This window comes from Capra hircus, chromosome 8 (assembly GCF_001704415.2).
Source record: "Capra hircus breed San Clemente chromosome 8, ASM170441v1, whole genome shotgun sequence".
NCBI lineage: Eukaryota > Metazoa > Chordata > Mammalia > Artiodactyla > Bovidae > Capra > Capra hircus.
In genome coordinates, this window is record NC_030815.1 from 59605426 (window position 1) to 59625971 (window position 20546).

General features: G+C 53.5%; 2 protein-coding genes across 2 annotated transcripts; one reads left to right on the forward strand and one right to left on the reverse strand.

Annotated features, from left to right (window-relative positions):
• TESK1 (testis-specific kinase 1) lies at nt 3811–8439 on the forward strand. Its single transcript, XM_013966022.2, has 10 exons — nt 3811–4364; nt 4488–4609; nt 4740–4788; nt 5315–5461; nt 5804–5886; nt 6053–6143; nt 6371–6454; nt 6605–6694; nt 6810–6924; nt 7247–8439. Exons 1-10 carry the CDS (start codon nt 4146–4148, stop codon nt 8137–8139), a joined length of 1893 nt encoding a protein of 630 aa, XP_013821476.2. The 5' UTR covers nt 3811–4145; the 3' UTR covers nt 8140–8439.
• Nucleotides 8549–17034, reverse strand: CD72 (CD72 molecule). Its single transcript, XM_005683834.3, has 9 exons — nt 16835–17034; nt 16624–16725; nt 15971–16042; nt 15713–15802; nt 15048–15383; nt 10539–10687; nt 9821–9936; nt 8987–9130; nt 8549–8711 (listed from the first exon to the last, which is right to left on the reverse strand). Exons 1-8 carry the CDS (start codon nt 16914–16916, stop codon nt 8992–8994), a joined length of 1086 nt encoding a protein of 361 aa, XP_005683891.1. The 5' UTR covers nt 16917–17034; the 3' UTR covers nt 8549–8711; nt 8987–8991.

Consider the following 20546-nt stretch of genomic DNA (forward strand, 5'->3'; position numbering starts at 1 on the left):
GTTCATTATTCCACTTTTCCTAAACTCTCCATTCCTTGGATTCCACTTGCCACTATTTGTTATATCATTGTCAGTGAAAAGTATTCAGATATTTAGATGAATACACAGATATAGTGCTAGCTCAGTCACAGACTGGAGTTTCATATTATAATGTAAATATATGTCAGCTCTATTCTAAACAGCTTTATTATGACTTTAATTAAATAAAAAAGGCAAAATGTGTTTGTGTATACCCTATGTGTACTTCTTAAAATAGGTAAAGGTCCTGACCCTTTTATACAGAAGTTTGAAACTGAAGGTGGCTCAGATGGTAAAGAATTCGCCTGCAGTATGGGAGACCTGGGTTCGATTCCTAGGTTGGGAAGATCCCCTGGAGAAAAGGAACAGCTACCCACTCCAGTATTCTGGCCTGAAGAATTCTATGGACAGAGGATCCTGGCAGGCTAAAGTCCATGGGGTCGCAAGGCAACTTTCAGTTTCACTTGAATTTGAAATTACATTATAAACACTTATACTTTATTCTAAATAAAGAATTTTATGCACCCTCAAAAGAATTATCTTCCTATATTTCAGCATGTTTCTTCTGTTTCCTTCACAGACTTCTCTTCATCCACCTACACTTTATTACTATTGGTGTTCCCTAGAAGTCCATTATCAGTCTACATCTCCCTCCCTACTGGGATAATGGCATCCCCATTCATAGTTTTCTTTTCCATCACATGACCCCTTTGTTTATGACAATTACCAACCGCCCCCCAACCTGTCCTCCTCCTGTATTCTTTATCTCAGTTGATAGTCATCTAAGCAAGAAACTTTAAAATTATCCTGGATGATGCTCTTTCCCTCCCCAGGACTGACTGACTTTGGATACTAGTCTGTCAGCAAGTTTTCCCATTCTAGTTGAAGGTTTCTTCCTCCCCTTTTCTATTATCCCCATCCTAGTTCAGTCCCTCATCCTCTCCTCAATGAAGCATCATCAGCTCCTCCTTGTTAATCAGTCTTCCTGCCTCCATACAACCACCACAATAATCTGTCTAAATGGGCAACCTGGCTCCTCTGCTTGGAATTACTATTACCAACTACGCATATTCTCAGACTTGGGTAAAGGGTCAGACGCGAGTAGATTAAAATATTATATTGTTTAAACAAAAGGAAGCATAAATTCCTAGTGTTTATTGGGCTTCCCTGGTGGCTCAGACGGTAAAGAAGTTGCTTGTAATGCTGAGACCGGGGTTCCATCCCTGGGTTGGGAAAATCCCCTTAAGAAGGAGGGAATGGCAATCCGCTCCAGTATTCTTGCCTGGAGAATTCCATGGACAGAGGAGCCTGTGGGGCAGGCTACAGTCATGGGATTACAAAGAGTGGGACACGACTGAGTGACACACTTTCACTTTTCACAGATCTTAACTACAGAAAGCAAACTTACAAATGAAATAGGTTAGATGTTAACATTTAACGTGACAAATGAGCTTGTTTTGCTGAGACAAAATTGCCTCTGGAGGAATGAATATGATGCATATGGCCTGTCTATACTGGCAGTGGAAGGGCTGTGAATCACTCTGGCTCTTTCTCCTACTTTGTGCGAAAACTTCCCTTGTACCGAGACAGCATCTGACCTTCTTTCGATTCTCCTGCACCGTTTATAATTTAAGACTGCTTTATTCTTTTCTCATTGGCTCTTAACAATTAAGTAGTACGAGGCTCTCACTCCATAAACATGGGATAAGAGTCTGTTAGAAGGTAGTCACCCACACGGATGCCGACTGTGCAATTAATTAATTTTCTTTTTAGCTTACCACAGAAATAAAAATAGTACTTTAGAGTTTCTGAAAAGAATTCAGACTTGCTCCCTCAAGCTCTGTCGCAGACTGTTTCGCCCCAGGCCCGCAGCCTCCGCTCCTACCGGACTCCACTCCGCCGCTAGGTGGCCAGCGGCTCACCGACGCCCATCACCACTCTTCCCAGACCTGTCACCGGGATCGTGTGACGTCATCCAACCCAGGCGATGATTGGCTATACCGCCGATGACAGTGGGGAGGAGCCAGCGGAGAAGAGAAGCGTTGGGTACGGCGAGCGCACCGGGTCCTGGAACCTTGCGTGCGCACTCGAGACCTCGCGCGGCTCTAGAGGCCGGTGGCAGAACTTCCTGCCGCCTGAACCGGCAGACCCGATTCCTACGTACTGGGGGCGGTACCTGTCTAGAGGGGTCACACTGATAAGGGCCACACTGAGGGGAGGAGTCACGTTGAGAGGCGGGGTCACAATGGCTGGTGGAGTCACTCTGAGAGGTGGGGTCTCTCTGGGCAGAAGGAACACACAAAGGAGGGTTGTCACACTGAGGGGTTCTGGTACACACTAACAGCGGAAACAGTTTCAGACTTTTATTTTGGGGGACTCTAAAATCACTGAAGATGGTGACTGCAGCCATGAAATTAAAAGACGCTTACTCCTTGGAAGAAAAGTTATGACCAACCTAGATAGCATATTCAAAAGCAGAGGCATTACTTTGCCGACTAAGGTCAGTCTAGTCAAGGCTATGGTTTTCCCTGTGGTCATGTATGGATGTGAGAGTTGGACTGTGAAGAAAGCTGAGCGCCGAAGAATTGATGCTTTTGAAGTGTGGTGTTGGAGAAGACTCTTGAGTGTCCCTTGGACTGCAAGGAGATCCAACCAGTCCATTCTGAAGGAGATCAGCCCTGGGATTTCTTTGGAAGGAATGATGCTAAAGCTGAAACTCCAGTACTTTGGCCACCTCATGTGAAGAGTTGATTCATTGGAAAAGACTCTGATTTTGGGAGGGATTGGGGGCAGGAGGAGAAGGGGACGACAGAGGATGAGATGGCTGGATGGCATCACGGACTCGATGGACGTGAGTCTGAGTGAACTCCGGAAGTTGGTGATGGACAGGGAGGCCTGGCGTGCTGCAATTCATGGGGTCGTAAAGAGTCGGACACGACTGAGCGACTGAACTGAACTGAACTGATGTTGGTTGGCAGTGTCATACTGAGAGGTGTCACTGAGAGAGGTCTCCGAAGGAAAGAGTTCCTTGAGGGGCGGGGTTTTGCTAAGGGGTGGGATCTTGAGCTTAGAGGGGCGTCCCTACAGGTGAAGTCTTCTCTTTTGACAGAGAGGGGCATTCGGTCGAAATAGTAAAAGGAAGGTGCAGGCTGGGTGGTCACTTGACGAGGCTCTGGAATCTGAACTTTATCGAGGGAGGCGGGATGGATGAGGAGGAGTCGGGGCCACACTTGGAATGGGCTGACCAAGGGCTCGCTGCAGTCTCGGGGCATCACCATCCCCTGAGAAGGTAGAAAGTGTCAGGGAGTCCGGAGGTGTAAGGTGTAAAGGTCGAGACCTGGGAAATGGGAAGGCTGGGCCAGGGCGGAGGCTGGGAAGGTAGGTAGGTTGCTGGGCTGCCTCTGATTGTGGCTGGGCCTGAAGGATCCATTTTTCAACCCTGCGGGTCCTTTGAGCCCAGGAATCGTGCGGCTCCCTGAGCCGAGTAGTCAACCGCCAGTGACCTGAGGGAGGGAGAGGAGAAAGGACTCCCAGGGCAGTTAAAAGACGTTTGACCCGCGCGTGCGCACAATCAGCCCTAAATTCCTTTCAGTTATTCAGCTCAGGCCTGACCTCATTTGACCCCGACGCCCCAGACCCACTCGCCTAGGGCATACTAGCTTCAGGTTGCGGGGTGCGCACCTGAGGGGGCGTGGCCGCTGCCCAGAGGCCAGGCTCGAAGGAGTTAATCAGAGGCCCGGCTCAGCCCCGCCCCCGGCAGGCCGCGGAGCCTGAGCCCCAGCGGCGAAGCGGAGCGGCCGCCGCCCGCCCGCCCGCCCGCCTCCGCCTGCGGGGAGCCTGCCCGCCTGCCCGCCGGCGCCCGGGAGCGCCACTTCCACCGCCCGGCCCAGGCCCAGGCCCAGGCCCTGCGCAGAGCGGAGCGGAGCAGCGTCCACCCGGGCCCAGCGAGCCGGCGAGGCGGGGGCGGGCCCAGGATCTTCGGCGAATCCTCTATTCTCTAGGGCGGGAGCGGGAGCGGGAACCCGGGCGCCCCTGATCCGTCTGGGCCCGCTCCCATGGCGAGCGCGGCCTGCCCGGGGCCCGGGGACCCTGCCATGTGAGGCAGGCCCCGGCCTGGGGGCCCGGCCATGGCCGGGGAACGGCCCCCACTACGGGGCCCTGGGCCCGGGCCTGGAGAGGCGCCGGGGGAGGGGCCCCCGGGGCCGGGGGGCGCAGGAGGAGGCCCGGGCCGGGGCCGCCCCTCCTCCTACCGGGCTCTCCGCAGCGCCGTGTCCAGCCTGGCACGCGTGGACGATTTCCACTGCGCCGAGAAGATCGGGGCCGGCTTCTTCTCTGAGGTCTACAAGGTAGGACCAGCAGAGAGGGCAGAGGGGCGGGACCGAGCCTCAGACGCGAGGCTGGAACTAGGGGCCTGGACCCTGGCAGTCTTCCCAACCTGCTCGGGACTGGCCATCCGCTACCGCCCGCAGGTTCGGCACCGACAGTCAGGGCAAGTCATGGTGCTGAAAATGAACAGGCTCCCCAGTAACCGGGGAAACACGCTACGGGAGGTGCAGCTGATGAACCGGCTTCGGCACCCCAACATCCTAAGGTGAGCGGGCCCCAGCCGCTTGCTGGGAAGCTTGCTGGGGGGAGGGGAAAGATCCCGCGGGAAAAGTGGGAACTGTGGAGAGGCCGAGGCTCTTACAGCCTACCCTGCTATCTTTCCCATCCTCCTCCAGGTTCATGGGGGTCTGCGTGCACCAAGGGCAGCTGCACGCTCTTACAGAGGTGAGGATGGGCCAAGAAGCGGGGGGACCCCCTCACCACCAAGGGGAGAGGGAGTCAGCGGCCCCGAGCATCTGCAGAGGAGTATTGGGAGGCGGCAGGACCCAGGGGAGGCTTCCCAGAACGTCCCTTTAGGCAAACCACAAATAAAAGGCGTCAGCTGGTCCCATCCTTGATACTCTTTAGAAGGGTGCTGTCCAACAACAGATCTTTCTGCAGTGATAAAAATGTTCCGTATCTGTGCGGTCCAAAACCATAGCCACTAGCTACAAGTTGCTGAGGAGCACTGGAAATGTGACTATTGTGACAGGAACTGAATGTTTAATTTTCTTTAAACTTAATAATTTAAATTTAAATAGATGTACATGTATGGGTCCGGACAGCCTTAGGATATGAATGGGGGCGCTAGAGCACAGACTCACCCTATTGACCTTTGTGATTCTCCTGAGTGTCCCAGGCTTAAAAGTGGGAGACCTAGAGAACAGACTGAAACTTTGATATTCGTTCCCCTTCTCCTCCCGTGTCCCAGTATATGAACGGGGGGACCCTGGAACAGCTGCTCAGCTCCCCCGAGCCCCTATCCTGGCCGGTCAGGCTCCGCCTGGCTTTGGACATCGCCCGTGGCCTGCGGTACCTGCATGCCAAAGGGGTATTCCACCGAGACCTCACATCCAAGGTGGGCGGGCCAGGTGGGTGGAGGCATGAAAGGGGATTTGAGATTCATTCGATTGTAACTAGCCCATGGATACTGGAAAGTGGATAACAGGCAACATTAGGATGTTGGGGGAGCAAGACACTGGAGTATGGGGGACTGGGATGAGGGGGAGTGCTCTGAGGGACTGAGAACCATTCTGTTTAAACCAAGAGATGAGTGATGTTGCAAGACTGGGGTACATTGGAGAACTGGGAGGTCAGAGAAGATGGGATTATTCTGGAATGACAGGTCTTTGAGGTGCATAGTGGGAGATCAGAGAACAGAAGGTGATGGGTATGTGGGGATGCTATATGTATACGTCAGAACTGTCTGATCCGACGGGAAGACCGAGGCTTCACAGCTGTTGTGGGTGACTTCGGGCTGGCTGAAAAGATTCCTGTGTATAGGTGAGGTGAATGCCCCATCCCCCTAAACCTCCCAGAAGGCCCTTATCTAAGCAAAACCCACAGGCACATTTCCTTTGGGGTGTGGGTGGGGAGTGGGCTGACCTCACCCCCTTTTTTTTGGGAAGGGTGTTTGGATGGGATATTCCTGACCACTCTGCCCCTGCAGGGAAGGGGCAAGGAAGGAGCCATTGGCTGTGGTGGGTTCCCCATACTGGATGGCTCCTGAGGTATTGCGAGGCGAGCTGTATGATGAGAAGGTAAGACATCAACCCTTGAGGTCCCCAAGGCCTTCCAGAGACCCTGAGATTCTCTTGTAAGGCCCCATCCCAAGTTCCTCAGCAGCTCTGAGAGATACTCAGAAGACCCAAGACCTTACCCCTCTTACCCCCTCCAACACATGGCAACTGCCAAGACTCCCCCGAATTCTGACATATTCTGACATGAAACTGTCAGTGCATCCCGCGGACGTTCTTTCCTACCCCAGGCTGATGTCTTTGCCTTTGGGATTGTCCTCTGTGAGCTCATCGCACGAGTACCTGCAGACCCTGACTACCTACCCCGGACCGAGGTGAGTGATATGCCCAGGTTTAAAAGGACGCACTCCAGACTGTGCAGTTCAGAACCATGGAGGGTTCCCAGAAGGTCGAGGCCCTAACTGGGGGCAGCAGGAAAACTGGAGGAAGGCTGACTCGGAGGCGTCTCATCTTTGTCCCCACAGGACTTTGGGCTGGATGTGCCTGCTTTCAGGGCCCTGGTAGGGGGCGACTGCCCATTGCCTTTCCTGCTCCTGGCCATCCACTGCTGCAGTGTAAGAGCCCCACTCTCCCCGCTGCCCTGCACCCCCGGCCAGCCCAGGCGATGGGAGGAACACTCAGGGACATGCTTTTGGAGCTCTGAGTGAAGCTGCTCTCTCTCCCTATCAGATGGAACCTCGCACTCGCGCTCCCTTCACTGAAATCACCCAGCACCTGGAGTGGATCCTGGAGCAGCTGCCTGAGCCAGCCTCCCTCCCCCGGGTCCCCCTGACACGCGGTCAGGGTAAGTGAGCACGACTGAAGTCCTTTTGCTCCTCTCTTCCTTAGAACTCGGAATCATCTGAGGAGACTGAGTGTTTTATTGAGAAGGCTGGGGGTGGGGGTGCGGTGAGAGGCCCTCTCTAAGCAGATAGTTTTCTAATTCTAGAGCCTGAGGGAGGGGAACAAGGGAAGAGGAGATACAGGAGGCTGGCGGGGATATCCCCCTCTTTCCGGTGCACTCTTTTCTTAGCTCTGGTCCCACCAGCCTCCCAGTCAGTTCATGAGGCCCTCAGGGAACTCTGATGAGTGCTGAGAACAGTGACCACAGACTTCTCTGTCTACAGGATCTGTTCCAAGAGGGGGTCCCTCTGCCACACTCCCCAGGCCAGACCCCCGGCTCTCCCGAAGCCGGTCAGACCTCTTCCTACCCCCATCGCCAGAATCACCCCCCAACTGGGGGGACAATCTGACTCGAGTCAACCCCTTTTCACTACGGGAAGACCTCAGAGGTGGCAAGATCAAGCTCCTGGACACGCCCAGCAAGCCAGTCGCCCCTCTACCCCTTGTACCACCATCGCTACTGCCCTCCATCCAGCTGCCCCTGGTGACCACTCCAGAGACCTTGGGCCAGCCTGGGACACCTGTCCGCCGCTGCCGCTCACTACCGTCATCCCCTGAGCTTCCCCGACGGATGGAGACAGCACTGCCGGGTCCTGGCCCTCCTGCTGTGGGCCCCTCAGCCGAAGAGCAGATGGAGTGTGAGGGCAGCAGCCCTGAGCCAGAACCCCCAAGACCAGCCCCGCAGCTGCCCCTGGCCGTGGCCGTGGCCACAGACAACTTCATCAGCACCTGTTCTTCGGCCTCCCAGCCCTGGTCCCCTAGATCAGGACCTCCCCTTAACAACAACCCCCCAGCCGTGGTGGTGAACTCCCCGCAAGGCTGGGCAGGGGAGCCCTGGAACCGGGCCCAGCATAGTCTGCCCCGTGCAGCAGCCCTGGAGCGGACAGAACCCTCGCCGCCCCCTTCAGCTCCCCGGGAGCCTGAGGAGGGGCTGCCCTGCCCCGGCTGCTGCCTCAGCCCCTTCAGCTTTGGCTTCCTGTCCATGTGCCCCCGCCCCGCACCAGCTGTGGCCCGCTACCGCAACCTGAACTGTGAGGCAGGCAGTCTCCTCTGCCACCGAGGGCACCACGCCAAGCCACCCACCCCCAGCCTGCAGCTGCCCGGGGCACGCTCTTAGCAGTGGGGCCTGTGGTCTCTGGCTTCCACCTTGGCCTTCAAGATGCCCCATGAGGACAGCGAGCACACGCTGGCCCACGCCAGCCCTGGATGGGCTGAGCAGCTCTTGCCCCTGTACAGGGGAGGCTCAACATGGACGCGAGGAACAGAACATTTCCTTTCCAACCCCTGGGCTTGCTCTCCCGTGGGGATCACTGAACCAGACAATGCATTGCTGATACACGAGACTAACACGTGCAAATTATTTAAAAATATTTCAATAAAACTGCCTGGCTGGCTCCGGGCTGCCCCCATCCACTCAGCCCGTGCGCCCTCCCCACCCATTCTACTATGAGAGATTTTGGGGCAGGGGAGGGGGCGAAATCTCTTCTAGAAGCTTCTTCCCTGTTCCCTGGGAACAGTCCAGTTTCTGGGACAGGATCTCCAGCAGGCTTGCCTAGAGATGCTGGGCCTGGGTCAGCCCTTGGCAGGGCCCTGTCTGGGCAGAGTGAAGACACACTGGAGGAAGGCAGATCTTAGGACCCGCAGGCTACAGGTTAGGGCTGAAGGGCACAGGGTCCTGTTGTTGAGTACCTGGAGGATTAAAGCATCAGTGAGCTCCACGCTTGACTGCCACTGAGAATCCTCATCCAGCTCACCCCACCTCCTCCCCAGCAACCTGGCCAGCCGCGTCACCAGCCTCCCTTCAGTTCCAGGCCTTCCCTGCCCAACACTCCCTTCCATAAGCAGACCAAGCCCCTGGAGGCTGTGACATGGCTGCCGCCTCCAGAAACAAGTTTTCCCCCTGCCCTCTGTGTGAGACCCTCTGCCCCCAGGCTCCATGCCTCAGTCCCATCCCCCACACTTACCCAGCTCAGTGCAAAGAGTGGTCCCCGTCTGGAGACCTGAAAGCTGACATCTCACAGATGGAAGGAGAAGGAAGGTGACACGCCCCTGTCGTCAGGTCCAGATCCTTCCGGTTGATTTCTAGCTTGGGACATTTTGGGGAATACCTAAAGGGTAGTGAAGTAGCACAGGGTTAAGCTCTGACCCCTCCTATCCCATCCTCCCTTCTCTTGCCCTGAACAAACCTAACCCAAGTCCTAACTCACCCTGCCTGCTGTGTGTGGGAGGGTTCAGGGATAGGTGTCTGGACTCCGACCCAAAGAGGCTATAGGACCAAGGGAGGGAGAAAATGCCCAAGTTTTCAAAGATGGAAACTTCAGTTAGGTAACTACCCTGCTTCAAGGTCCCTGGGGATGGTCCTCAAAGTTACCCCAATTACTTCCTTTCTCACTTCTCTGGGGCAACTCTGGTGCCCCAAGTGGACTTGACTGAAAAAGTACAACTTCAGTTTGGGTAGCCTTGTTGGCTGTAAAGTTAGAAGACCCGAGGTTCTTCATCAGCTGTAACCCCTAGCTAAATCCTCAACTTATCCCCCTGAGAGAAAGATGATATAGGTCCCAAACTAGTCTTTTTTTTTTTTTTTTAAGTAAAGCATGTGCCAGGGACTGCTGGGTACTGGGGACAGAATACAGAGCATGCCTGCCCTGAGAGTTATTAATCAAATAGAAGAAATGGACACATGGGCGATTATAACATCCAAAGTTTTGAGAGGATGACCTGGAGGGAGAGTTCATTACCATGTCTTTATGAAAGGATTGTAGAGCATTTTTGTTGCCCCAAAGTCCTAACAAACTTACCAAGTGTATTTTGTATGATCAGGCTGCCAGGGCGGATTTCTGGGGCCAACCCAGTATTCAGCTGAACCACCTTGTGGCACCACCTTCCGTAAGTTTTTGATATAAATCTGAGAAATCTGAAGGGAGATTAAGAGACCAGAGGTGTGTGAGGAGTGCTGGGAAATATTGGAATAGGGGGAGAGAGGGGGTGTCAAGAGGAGAGGAAGGAAATACTAGAGAGGCTATGAGCTTCAGCAAGAGGACTGTACCCAACCTTGGTGCATGACATCGCCTCATCGGTGACCATCCCCGCACCCTTCAAGTGCCACCCTGCAGATACAAGCTGACCCCTCATTACACATGCATGCATGCATACCCACACGCACATGCTGGGTAAGAATTTCTGCCAGCCTGTGAAGAGTCATTCTGTGGACGGTTCTTGTCACAAGGAGCCATTCCCTACAATCCAGTGCGCCAGGTATGGAACCTGTCTGCCTGGGAGACCATGAGAGTCAAAGAACCTGTTGAGCAGCCCAGAACTGAACCAGAAAGCTGGGATGAGAAACAGGTTAAAGTAAAGACGGCTTGTAAGTTTCAACTCTCATGCCAGCCCTAATCAGTAGGTGGGGCCACCTGGAGCTCTGTGCTGAGAGGCTGCACAGTGCCATCCCTGACTCAACGACATATGTCCCTTTGCCCAACAGTACCCACTACAGTCTTTGAATAGGGGTTTGCTTACTGCAGATGGATAAGAACTGCTGCTGGTTTTGGCCAAATCAGAAGACAGAGATTTACAGTGGCTTTGGCTTTCCGTCCAGGTTCTCTTAGTAACTGAGATGTAAAAGCAACTCCTCTCACTCTGTATCCATCCCAGGGGACAGCAGGAATCTAAAAGCAGAAAGAGAGTGACAGCACTGCACTGTCCAGACCCCGGAGGGGGATCTCAATGCTCAGCAACCCGGTTGCTAACAATATTCTCTGGAGTGGAACCTCAGTGCCTTCACTGGTCTGGTCCTTAAACTTTGTAATCTTTTTTTCTTTGACTACCCTGGAAATGCCATACCTGTGCATACTTAGTGAGAGCCTTTAATAGTCAACAATTTTACTCCTTAAAACCTGGGAGGTTTGGACTCCCCTGGTGGCACAGTGGATAAGAATCTGCCTGCCAGTGCAGGGAACGTGGGTTCAATCCCTGGTCTGGGAAGATTCTGCATGCCACAGAACAACTGAGTCCATGCCCTAGAACCCACAAGCCCTGAGCCCACAACTACTGAGCCCACGTGCTGCAACTACTGAGGCCTGAGAACACCTAGAGCCCATGCCCACAACAAGAGAAGACACTGCAATGAGAAACTTATGCAGTGAAGAGTAGTCCCCGGTCACTGCAACTAGAGAAAGCCCACACAGCAATGTAGACCCAGCACAGCCAGAAACCAATCAATCTTTTTTCAATCTGGGAGACTTATTTGAAAAGGGCTGGTGGTACTATCCCCAATTTCTGAACAATTGCAGTCTACCCCCCATTTTGGTTAACCTCACCTGGGTCCCCAGTAAAGAAGCGATCAACGGACCTCCCATTCATCTCATTGTCTCATTAGCTCCCTAATGCATTCCCCAGCGCATATTCAAAACTTGCCCTCATTCCTCAAGCTGCTAGCCACTAGCTTCCCCTCCAGTCTTCCACAAGTTGACAACCTTGCTTTGTTGAAGTTGTCAGACACTTGACGTGTGAACTCTCTCCATTTTCCTCCCCTCCATCTCAAAATTTGTCTCTTTTCTCTCCTCCTGACTATTGGTCAGAAATAAACCTCCCTCTTTCTTTAATATCCGACACCCCAGTCTGTGCTCCTGATCCCAATCCACCTCTCTCTGCTGCTTTGCCCCATCCATCCTACCTCCCCAAAAATCATTCCTTCCCCTCCAATTCCCTCTCTTCTGGCCGTATTTTCTCATCCCCACCCAGCTACTCCCTTGAGTTACTGTCCTACAGCAACTTAAAGGAATATAGAAGTCAGTGTGGCCAAATGAACAAGGGTGAAGGGATGAGCGGCACACTGAAAGGTAGGTAGGGGCAGTGGGGACCAGACTGAGAATTTTTTATTTTTAGATTATGAGGCATTTTGTTCTCTGGCTGTATCCCAAGTGCCTGGGCACAGTGCTGGACACAGAGTATGTATTCCGTAACTTTTGATGTAATTAATTAACTGACATGATCTTAACTGGAATGACATGATCAGATTTTTGTTTTTCCTGGCTGCAGCATTAAAAGTGGATTTGGAGGAGGGATGTTTAGAGAAAACATTCAGCAAGCTGTTGCAGGTATCCTTGCAAGAGATGAGGATGGACAAAAATGCAAATGGATACACAGAACTGGTGGTGGAAAACAGAGGAAATTCTTCTCTGGCAGAGTAGGGCCATCTGCTGAGAGTGAGAGAGAGGGTAGTGGGGTACAGAGAGCTAGTAGTGTGGGGTCCCACCAGATGTTGAGACTAGAGTTTTGTGGCACCACGCAGAATGACTGCACAGCTTGTCACCCCTGGGTGCAGGCATGTGTGTTCATCCAGAGTTGAGATATTGCCAACCAGATATACCAGGACACTGGAACCAAGGAGTGAGTTGGGTGGCTGAAGTAAGGGGACAGGTCCTCAAATCAAGATGGGTAGAGAAAGAAGTGAAGACAGGTGATGGCTGATGAGAAGGGAGGAAACAGGGGAGCCAGCAGGTAGAAGGCCTCTGTAAGATTGAAGAAGTGTGGGGGCCCGTTGTGGTCACAGTGAAGATCTGAACCGTCCTTTCAGTGGAAGCGTGGTTTGGGATGCTGAGGTCTAGGTTCAGCTGTGGGAATGGGAGATGGCAGTGGGGGCGGGCAGTACTGGCATGAAAGTGAGGCTTGTAGGGAATGAGAAGGTTAAAGAAACCAGGGCTGCAGATGTCCATACATAATCACTTTGTTTAAAGCTTTGGGAAAGTATCCAGATGCCCATGACCTAGACAGAGCCTAACCTCTAGACAACCAGTCCACAAGCAGTCCCCTCCTCTCAGGCGGGAGACCCTCCCTCAACCTCACCCTACTTTGGCAGACCTTCAGTGTGTCCCCCTCCCCACATACTGCTGCACTCCTCCTTTCAAAAGGGATGAGCAATTCCACCCTAGTTCACTGCTCTCCAAGCTCTCTGAGAGAACCTCAGCTGCCTTGCCCCAACTCCAGACTGTACCACAGTTCAGTTCAGTTCAGTCGCTCAGTCGTGTCCGACTCTTTGCGACCCCATGAATCGCAGCACCCCAGGCCTCCCTGTCCATCACCAACTCCTGGAGTTCACTCAGACTCACGTCCATCGAGTCAGTCATGCCATCCAGCCATCTCATCCTCTGTCGTCCCCTTCTCCTCCTGCCCCCACTCCCTCCCAGCATCAGAGTCTTTTCCAATGAGTCAACTCTTCACATGAGGTGGCCAAAGTACTGGAGTTTCAGCTTTAGCATCATTCCTTCCAAAGAAATCCCAGGGCTGATCTCCTTCAGAATGGACTGGTTGGATCTCCTTGCAGTCCAAGGGACTCTCAAGAGTCTTCTCCAACACCACAGTTCAAAAGCATCAATTCTTTGGCGCTCAGCCTTCTTCACAGTCCAACTCTCACATCCATACATGACCACAGGAACAACCATAGCCTTGACTAGATGGACCTTAGTCAGCAAAGTAATGTCTCTGCTTTTGAATATACTATCTAGGTTGGTCAGAACTTTTCTTCCAAGGAGTAGGCATCTTTTAATTTCATGGCTGCAGTCACCAACTGCAGTGATTTTGGAGCCCCAAAAAATAAAGTCTGACACTGTTTCCACTGTTTCCCCATCTATTTCCATGAAGTGATGGGACCGGATGCCATGATTTTCATTTTCTGATTGTTGAGCTTTAAGCCAACTTTTTCACTCTCCTCTTTCACTTTCATCAAGAGGCTTTTTAGCTCCTCTTCACTTTCTGCCATAAGGGTGGTGTCATCTGCATATCTGAGGTTATTGATATTTCTCCCAGCAATCTTGATTCCAGCTTGTGTTTCTTCCAGTCCAGCATTTCTCATGATGTACTCTGCATAGAAGTTAAATAAGCAGGGTGACAATAGACAGCCTTGACGTACTCCTTTTCCTATTTGGAACCAGGCTGTTGTTCCATGTCCAGTTCTAACTGTTGCTTCCTGACCTGCACACAGATTTTTCAAGAGGCAGGTCAGGTGGTCTGGTATTCCCATCTCTTTCAGAATTTTCCACAGTTTATTGTGATCCACACAGTCAAAGGCTTTGGCATAGTCAATAAAGCAGAAATAGATGTTTTTCTGGAACTCTCTTGCTTTTTCGATGATCCAGCGGATGTTGGCAATTTGATCTCTGGTTCCTCTGCCTTTTCTAAAACCAGCTTGGGGAAGCTCAGCTATAGCAAGAATTAAGTAAAGCTATAGGTCCTCTCTCGGAGAAGGCAATGGCAACCCACTCCAGTACTCTTGCCTGGAAAATCCCATGGATGGAGGAGCCTGGTAGGCTGCAGTCCATGGGGTCACAAATAGTCAGACATGACTGAGCAACTTCACTTTCACTTTTCACTTTCAAGCACTGGAGAAGGAAATGGCAACCCACTCCAGTGTTCTTGCCTGGAGAATCCCAGGGATGGGGGAGCCTGGTGGGTTGCCATCTATGTGGTCGCACAGAGTTGGACACGACTGAAGTGACCTAGCAGCATAGGTCCTCTCTATAGAAAAACGTGAACAATCAATTTCACATCCAAATTCAGGGAGTTTCTAGATCCTTGACACTGATACGCCCCGAGCCCTGAGATGAGCCAGATGAGCCCTGAGCTTGCTGCTCTGTATCATTTGCACTGCTGGCTGCCACCGTCTTCTCCCCAAGAGGACCCCACCTTAGAGCTGGGTGAAAGTGAAAGTTGCTCAGTCGTGTCCGACTCTTTGCCACCCATGGACTATACAGTCCATGGAATTCTCCAGGCCAGAATACTGGAGTGGGTAGCCTTTCCCTTCTCCAGGAGACCTTCCCAACCCAGGGATCAAACCCTAAATCCAGTAGGTGGCTAGACCCTTCCCCCTGCTGGCCAAGGATGCACAACTCACGTCCATGTCAGCCAGCACTTTGGTTCACCACCCCTTTCCTGAACAACCCAGTGGCGCTCCAGTAGATAGACAGACCCCTCGCTTCAATCCATCCCTCATGGCAGGCCCTCCCATCTCTCCTTTCCCAGAGCAGATACCTGGGGAGGAGCACCTGAAGAAAGACTGTAGTCTTTCCTGCATACTGTTCAGCCTCTGCTCCAAGTTCATCCTCTCTGTCTCCTTACTTCTCAAGGCCTCTTTCGTCTTCTCTCCGTCAGACTGGCAAACCTGCAACTGCTGTCTGGTAGCCTGGCCAGCCTTCTGTTCCACCTGTAGTGTTTCCTGACTCTGGGCCAGCTTCATCCTGGATCCTTGCAAATCCTCTTCCCTCTGCCCCAGCTGGGTTATCTTCTGGCTCAGCTGCTGCCTCAGGCTGCTGTTGGTGGCTTCCAGAACCCTGTTCATTTGCTGGAGCTGCCGAGACACTTGCAAATCTGTTTGGCCATAAAGAGAGATTCAGGACATCATCAGCCATGCCCTGGTAACCCGAGGCTTCAGCGTCAGTCCCTTTTCTGCTTCTTGCAAGTTTGCCCTAACAGGCTGGAATGGAATATAAAATCTGACCCCCTAAAGCTTCAGGGGGCACTGGGTTAGGTCAGGACAATCTAGGAAGTCACTGCGCTCTGAAAACAGACCTGGCTAGAAACCAGGCTGAGGCTGTGGTGGTAGTGACTCCCGCCCTGCTGAGGAAGGGCAGCTGTTGGGGAGAGTGGGGGAGAACGTTGTTCCAGGTAAGTGGAAAACCAGGGGCAGCCATACTCACAGCGCACTCCCAGACAGGTGGCAGCCACCCCGCACAGCAGGCAGATGAGGAGCAGGCCCAGAACCAGGTACCGCATGCAGGCTGCATGGCCTTAGGGAGACAGCGGGTTGGGGGCGAGGGTGCAGTGAGCCCCACGAAAATTGATAGACCGAGGGGGTGGGGTGTGGAGATTCGCGGGAAAGAGCATCCCGCGAAGGACGTGGAACACTAGCTGGGCAGCGGGAGGCGCGCGCGGGGCTGGGAGCATTGGGTACTCACACCACAGAATCCGCCCAGCAGCTGGTGACGTCACGGGGCTCCAGGCAGCAGTTGGCTGCTCCGACTGGGCCCCTGCGGAAGGGAGAGACTCCTGTGAAGGTGGGAAAGCCCAGGAAATGCCCTCTTCTTCCCACTCCTACCCTCTCCACCGCGCCGAGACTCCAGTCTGTCCTAAGGTGCCCTCAGCCGCCGCTCGGGGCCACCCTTAGCGCTCTCCGGAGCTCCTCATCTCCCCAGGGGCTCCCGTGCCCCTCGTAGGTCTTACCTTAACCTTTCCCCAGGGACCCTCTGTAACCCTTCAGGGTCTCGCTTGATCTTTCCCTCTGGGGCCACTCATCTGCCTGCCAAAATCCTCTCCCCAGAAGTGCTCTCCCTTCCTCCTCCTTCCCTCTCTTCTCTTCTCTCCCCTCCCCCTAGGGATTCCCATTTCTCACTGGAGCTCTGCACCCCAACAGGGCTGCCCTGATTCCTCCATAGAGCCCTCACTCCCCACTGGAAGCTTTATTCTTCCTTGGCTCCCGTTATTGGTCCTCATTCTCTTCCTGAGAACCCCCATCCTTTCTCTAAGGATACTGTCCTCCCAAGAATGCTGTGGACTCCCCCAACTCAAAACACAGCCCCTCACAAACACGCATCCCCCAGGCTCCCCAGACCTGCTTTATCCCGTAATCCAGAGGAAGCCAAGCTCGAGGGTCCTCCTGTGCCTGGGGGCACATTCTCATAGGTGAGTTCGCCATCTTCATCAGCCTCTGGGTCTGGAGAGGAGAGGAAAGGTGGGATCAGGATGGGGGTCTGTGGGGTGGGAGTGGGATCTCGAAGTAGGATGGAGCTGCAGAATCAAGGAGCCGCTGCAGCTGCCCTTACCGTGTCCTAGCCGGCTGGAGTTGCTCTTCTTCAGGGGAGCCTTCACAAACCGCAGGTCCGCATAGGTGATGGCCTCAGCCATGGTCCTGGGCACCTCTGCTCCCACTGGTCCCCCTCCTCGTCCACCGGCCCGGGGCTACCCTGCCGCTCTCCCCTCTGCCCCCTCCCCTCAACCCCTTCAAACGATGAGGCTCTGTGTTACCTCTGTGACTGACGGCTTCACGCCTTGCCCTGTGACTTCCAGTCACAAAAGAGGAAGATGTGAACCCGTTCCAGATAGATGGGCTCAGTGAAGCAAATGGCATCCCTGAGCCCTGGGCAGAGGGGCAGGGGAGGGGAGACTGAGGCCCAAAGCAGGGGGTCGGGGCTGAGGGGGTCAGAGAGCCAGTACTCCGGCCCGGCCTTGCGTCTTGCCTGTGCCCCTTCTTCTTGCATCCCAGACCCGCCTTGACAGTGCTGGGCTCCAACAACCCACCCTGGTCACCTGATTTGCCCCACACTCCTTTCGTGGCTGCCCAGTCCCTGGGCTTTCTACGTGCAGTCGGAGCTCTGTTATGCTCAACTGACCGCAGAGGGTCTCCTAATCACCGCTCCAGGCTGGGGCTCTACCCTCCCATCAGATTGGGGGGTCCTAGTCTGGAACCCTGGCTCTCCCTCATCCTGGGATTCCCAGCAGATCTGAGTTCCTGCAGGAGACCCCAGTTCGATTCCAGAGTTGGGAAGATCCGCTGGCGAAGGGATATGTTACCCACTTCAGTATTCTTGGGCCTCCCTCGTGGTTCAACTGGTTAAAAATCTGTTTGCCATGAGGGAGACCTGGGTTCGATCCCTGGGTTGGGAAGATTCCCCTGGAGAAGGGAAAGGCTACCTACTCCAGTATTCTGGCCTGGAGAATTCCATGGACTGTATAGTCCATGGGGTCACAAAGAGTCAGACACGACTGAGCAACTTTCACTTTCACTGAGTTCCCAGAATGGGGTTCCCTTACTTGGTGGGCATTTTCTCTCCATCAGTTTGAGGGGTTTCAGGGTGGTCCTGGCTCCCTTTCTGCTGTCGTCCTACAGAGCTGCCAGGAATCCCCCACTTGGGGAAATTTTCACTCCAAGCCCTTCCTGAAGATGTGGCAGCCCTTTGGAGGATGCAGAGGATCTGGGACCAAACTGCTTCTCCTGTGTAAACACCCTCCAGACTCTTACTCCACAGTCTTTCTCTGGCCTCCTCCACCTTTGGTGCCCTACTAGTCACCCTTGTGGCCCATCAGCCCCTTCCTTGTCCCATCCTGCTTGGCAGCCTATGTGACCCTTGTGTTCTGATATCAGCTAGATGGAGCAAGCTGAGTCCAGGAGGCAGAAGCTCTGGGACAAGCAGGGCTAGGGGTGAGGGCAAGGGACACCCCTGTGTGTGTGCCCACACCACTGACTGTTCATGCATCTTGTTGGGAGTCAAGGAACAGACGGACAAAGGACTTCATAGGGATGAAGATGGACTGCAGCTTCTCAGAGGGAGAATGGCTGGGTTCTGAGCAGGAAGACTTTGGACCAACCAAGGTTTTACTATCTTCTTAGTTGCATACTGGCATCTCTCTTATTTTCCTAGTAGAATCTTCCTTTAAAAATCCCTGCAGGAATTTCCCAGTGGTCCAGTGGTTGAGGAGGCTTCCCAGATGGTGTTAGTGGTAAAGAACTCACCTGCCAATGCAGGAGAGGTAAGAGACTCAGGTTCGATCCCTGAGTCGAGAAACTTGGAGAAGGAAATGGCAACCCACTCCAGTGTTCTTGCCTGGAGAAGCCCATGGACAGAGGAGCCTGGTAGGCTACAGTCCATGGGGTCACAAAGAGTCGGACATGACTGAGGTGACTTAGCACCCAGACCAGTGGTTAGAACTCCATACTCTCACTGCCAAGGACCCAATTTCAGTCCCTGGATGGAGAACTAAGACCCCACAAGCCACGTGACACGGGCAAAAAAAGAAGCCCCTATATTGTTTTACACACAGCTCCAATAAAAAAGGGGGGCAGTTGTGGGGAAAGACCAGGGGCTGAGAGGCCTGGCAGATGGAGGACAGGAAATGGGGCGGTTGCTGAGCAGAGTGCTCCCTAAAGTTCTTTTACCAGGATGTGACCCCCCTAAAAGGGCCCACTTGGCGGGTGAGAAGAAGCTGGGACAAGGTACAGAATCGGGAAAAACCCACCCCAAGTGGGTGATGTCCGCCCCCTCAGAACCCCCCTCCCCCATCACCGCAGCTGTGAGGAGGAAAAAGGAAGGGGAAAGAGGTCCTCGCCACACACTAGCAGCTTGCAGTGTATGGTTAGTGGTGTGTGGAGGGGCGCTGAGATGGGCCTGTGGGTCTGATGGGAGCCGTGCCCAATGGTGACACCCAGGTTGCCCCAGAAAAAGTGCCGCTGACACAGAAGAATACATTTGTCACCTGAGAAACGTCGGCGGGGGGGCGGGGGAGGCAGACGTCCACAGGGGTGTGAGTGTGAGGCACGCATACACATCCCCAGGCCTCTGCAGTCTGTCGGGGTGTCTTGTGCGGGGTGACCATCTGTGCCCAAGCCTGTCGCGGGGTGAAGCCCGGAGGAGTCTGTGGCCGGAACAGTGCCTGTGATGGCTGTGGTGTTTTCCCAGGGTGGGAAACAACTGGCCATTTTCGGAAGACTTTAAAGGTCATGGGGACAGATTCTACAAGTATTTCCTTCTTTTAAGGCTCATGGTTTCTTTCCTAAGGTGTTTCCCTGCAGCTGTTAACCGTCCCTGCTTGATTAAAGTTTCCAACAAACCAGCCCCCTCCCCTGAGGGAGGAACGCGGTCAGGGCCTCCCCCAGACAGCGACAGTGGCGCGTGTTGTGACTCCCTGGGCCCTCGGGGGCCTGTGAAAGCGAGTGGGAGTGTACAGAGCAGCTGCAGTGAGTAGGGGCGGTCAGGGCACTTGAATCTGTGGAGCACAGGGCTTAGGGGTGACAGCAGGTGTGTAAATCAATTGCAGGAACACTTGCAGGAATGCTGTAAACTGGAGATAATGTTCCAGTTTTCAGAACCCGTATGGAACAGGGCCTGGGTGCCAGGTAAAATGTCAAAAGCAAGCTACCACTATGTGCTCAAAAGAGAAGTCAATGGGCATGCTGCCTAACTCGCCTGTTGGAGAGGCTTCAGGAGGCAGGGTGCCCAAATGGGGTTGAATGAGCTTCACGCTCATAATGCTTTGGATGTCTTAGGCCACCTGGCCTGTGTCTCTGTCCTCTTTAGCTCTTTTAGTGATGGATACACATCTCCTTATGACTCTCTGCATTCCCTCAGTCCTAGATCATCGTATGGAAGATGGTTATGAGAGCAGAGTCTGTCTCCTTTCCCAAATGTGTCACGTGGTATCTTTGTGATATTGACACACATATTTCCCTTTGAGGCTGGACATCAGAAAGGACATCTGAAAGTCTGAGCCGCACCTGAACTGCTCAAATGTCAGGAATGCCTGGGGGCTTCTCAGAGCTGAGGGGCCAGTGCTGTACATTTCAGCTTTTCCAGGATCATAATTTCAGCTGAGATCCTAGAGAACAAACATCAGAGTCCATTTTGTGTCCTCTCCTGATCCTCTATGCTCATTTCAGGGAGTGGTTCTACAGTAGACAAGAAGAAGGAGCCAAGCTAGGAGCATCGGGAAGGAATTTGCTGTGTGGAAAAGGGCTTGGTGAAGTGCAGCCCATATCAGGAA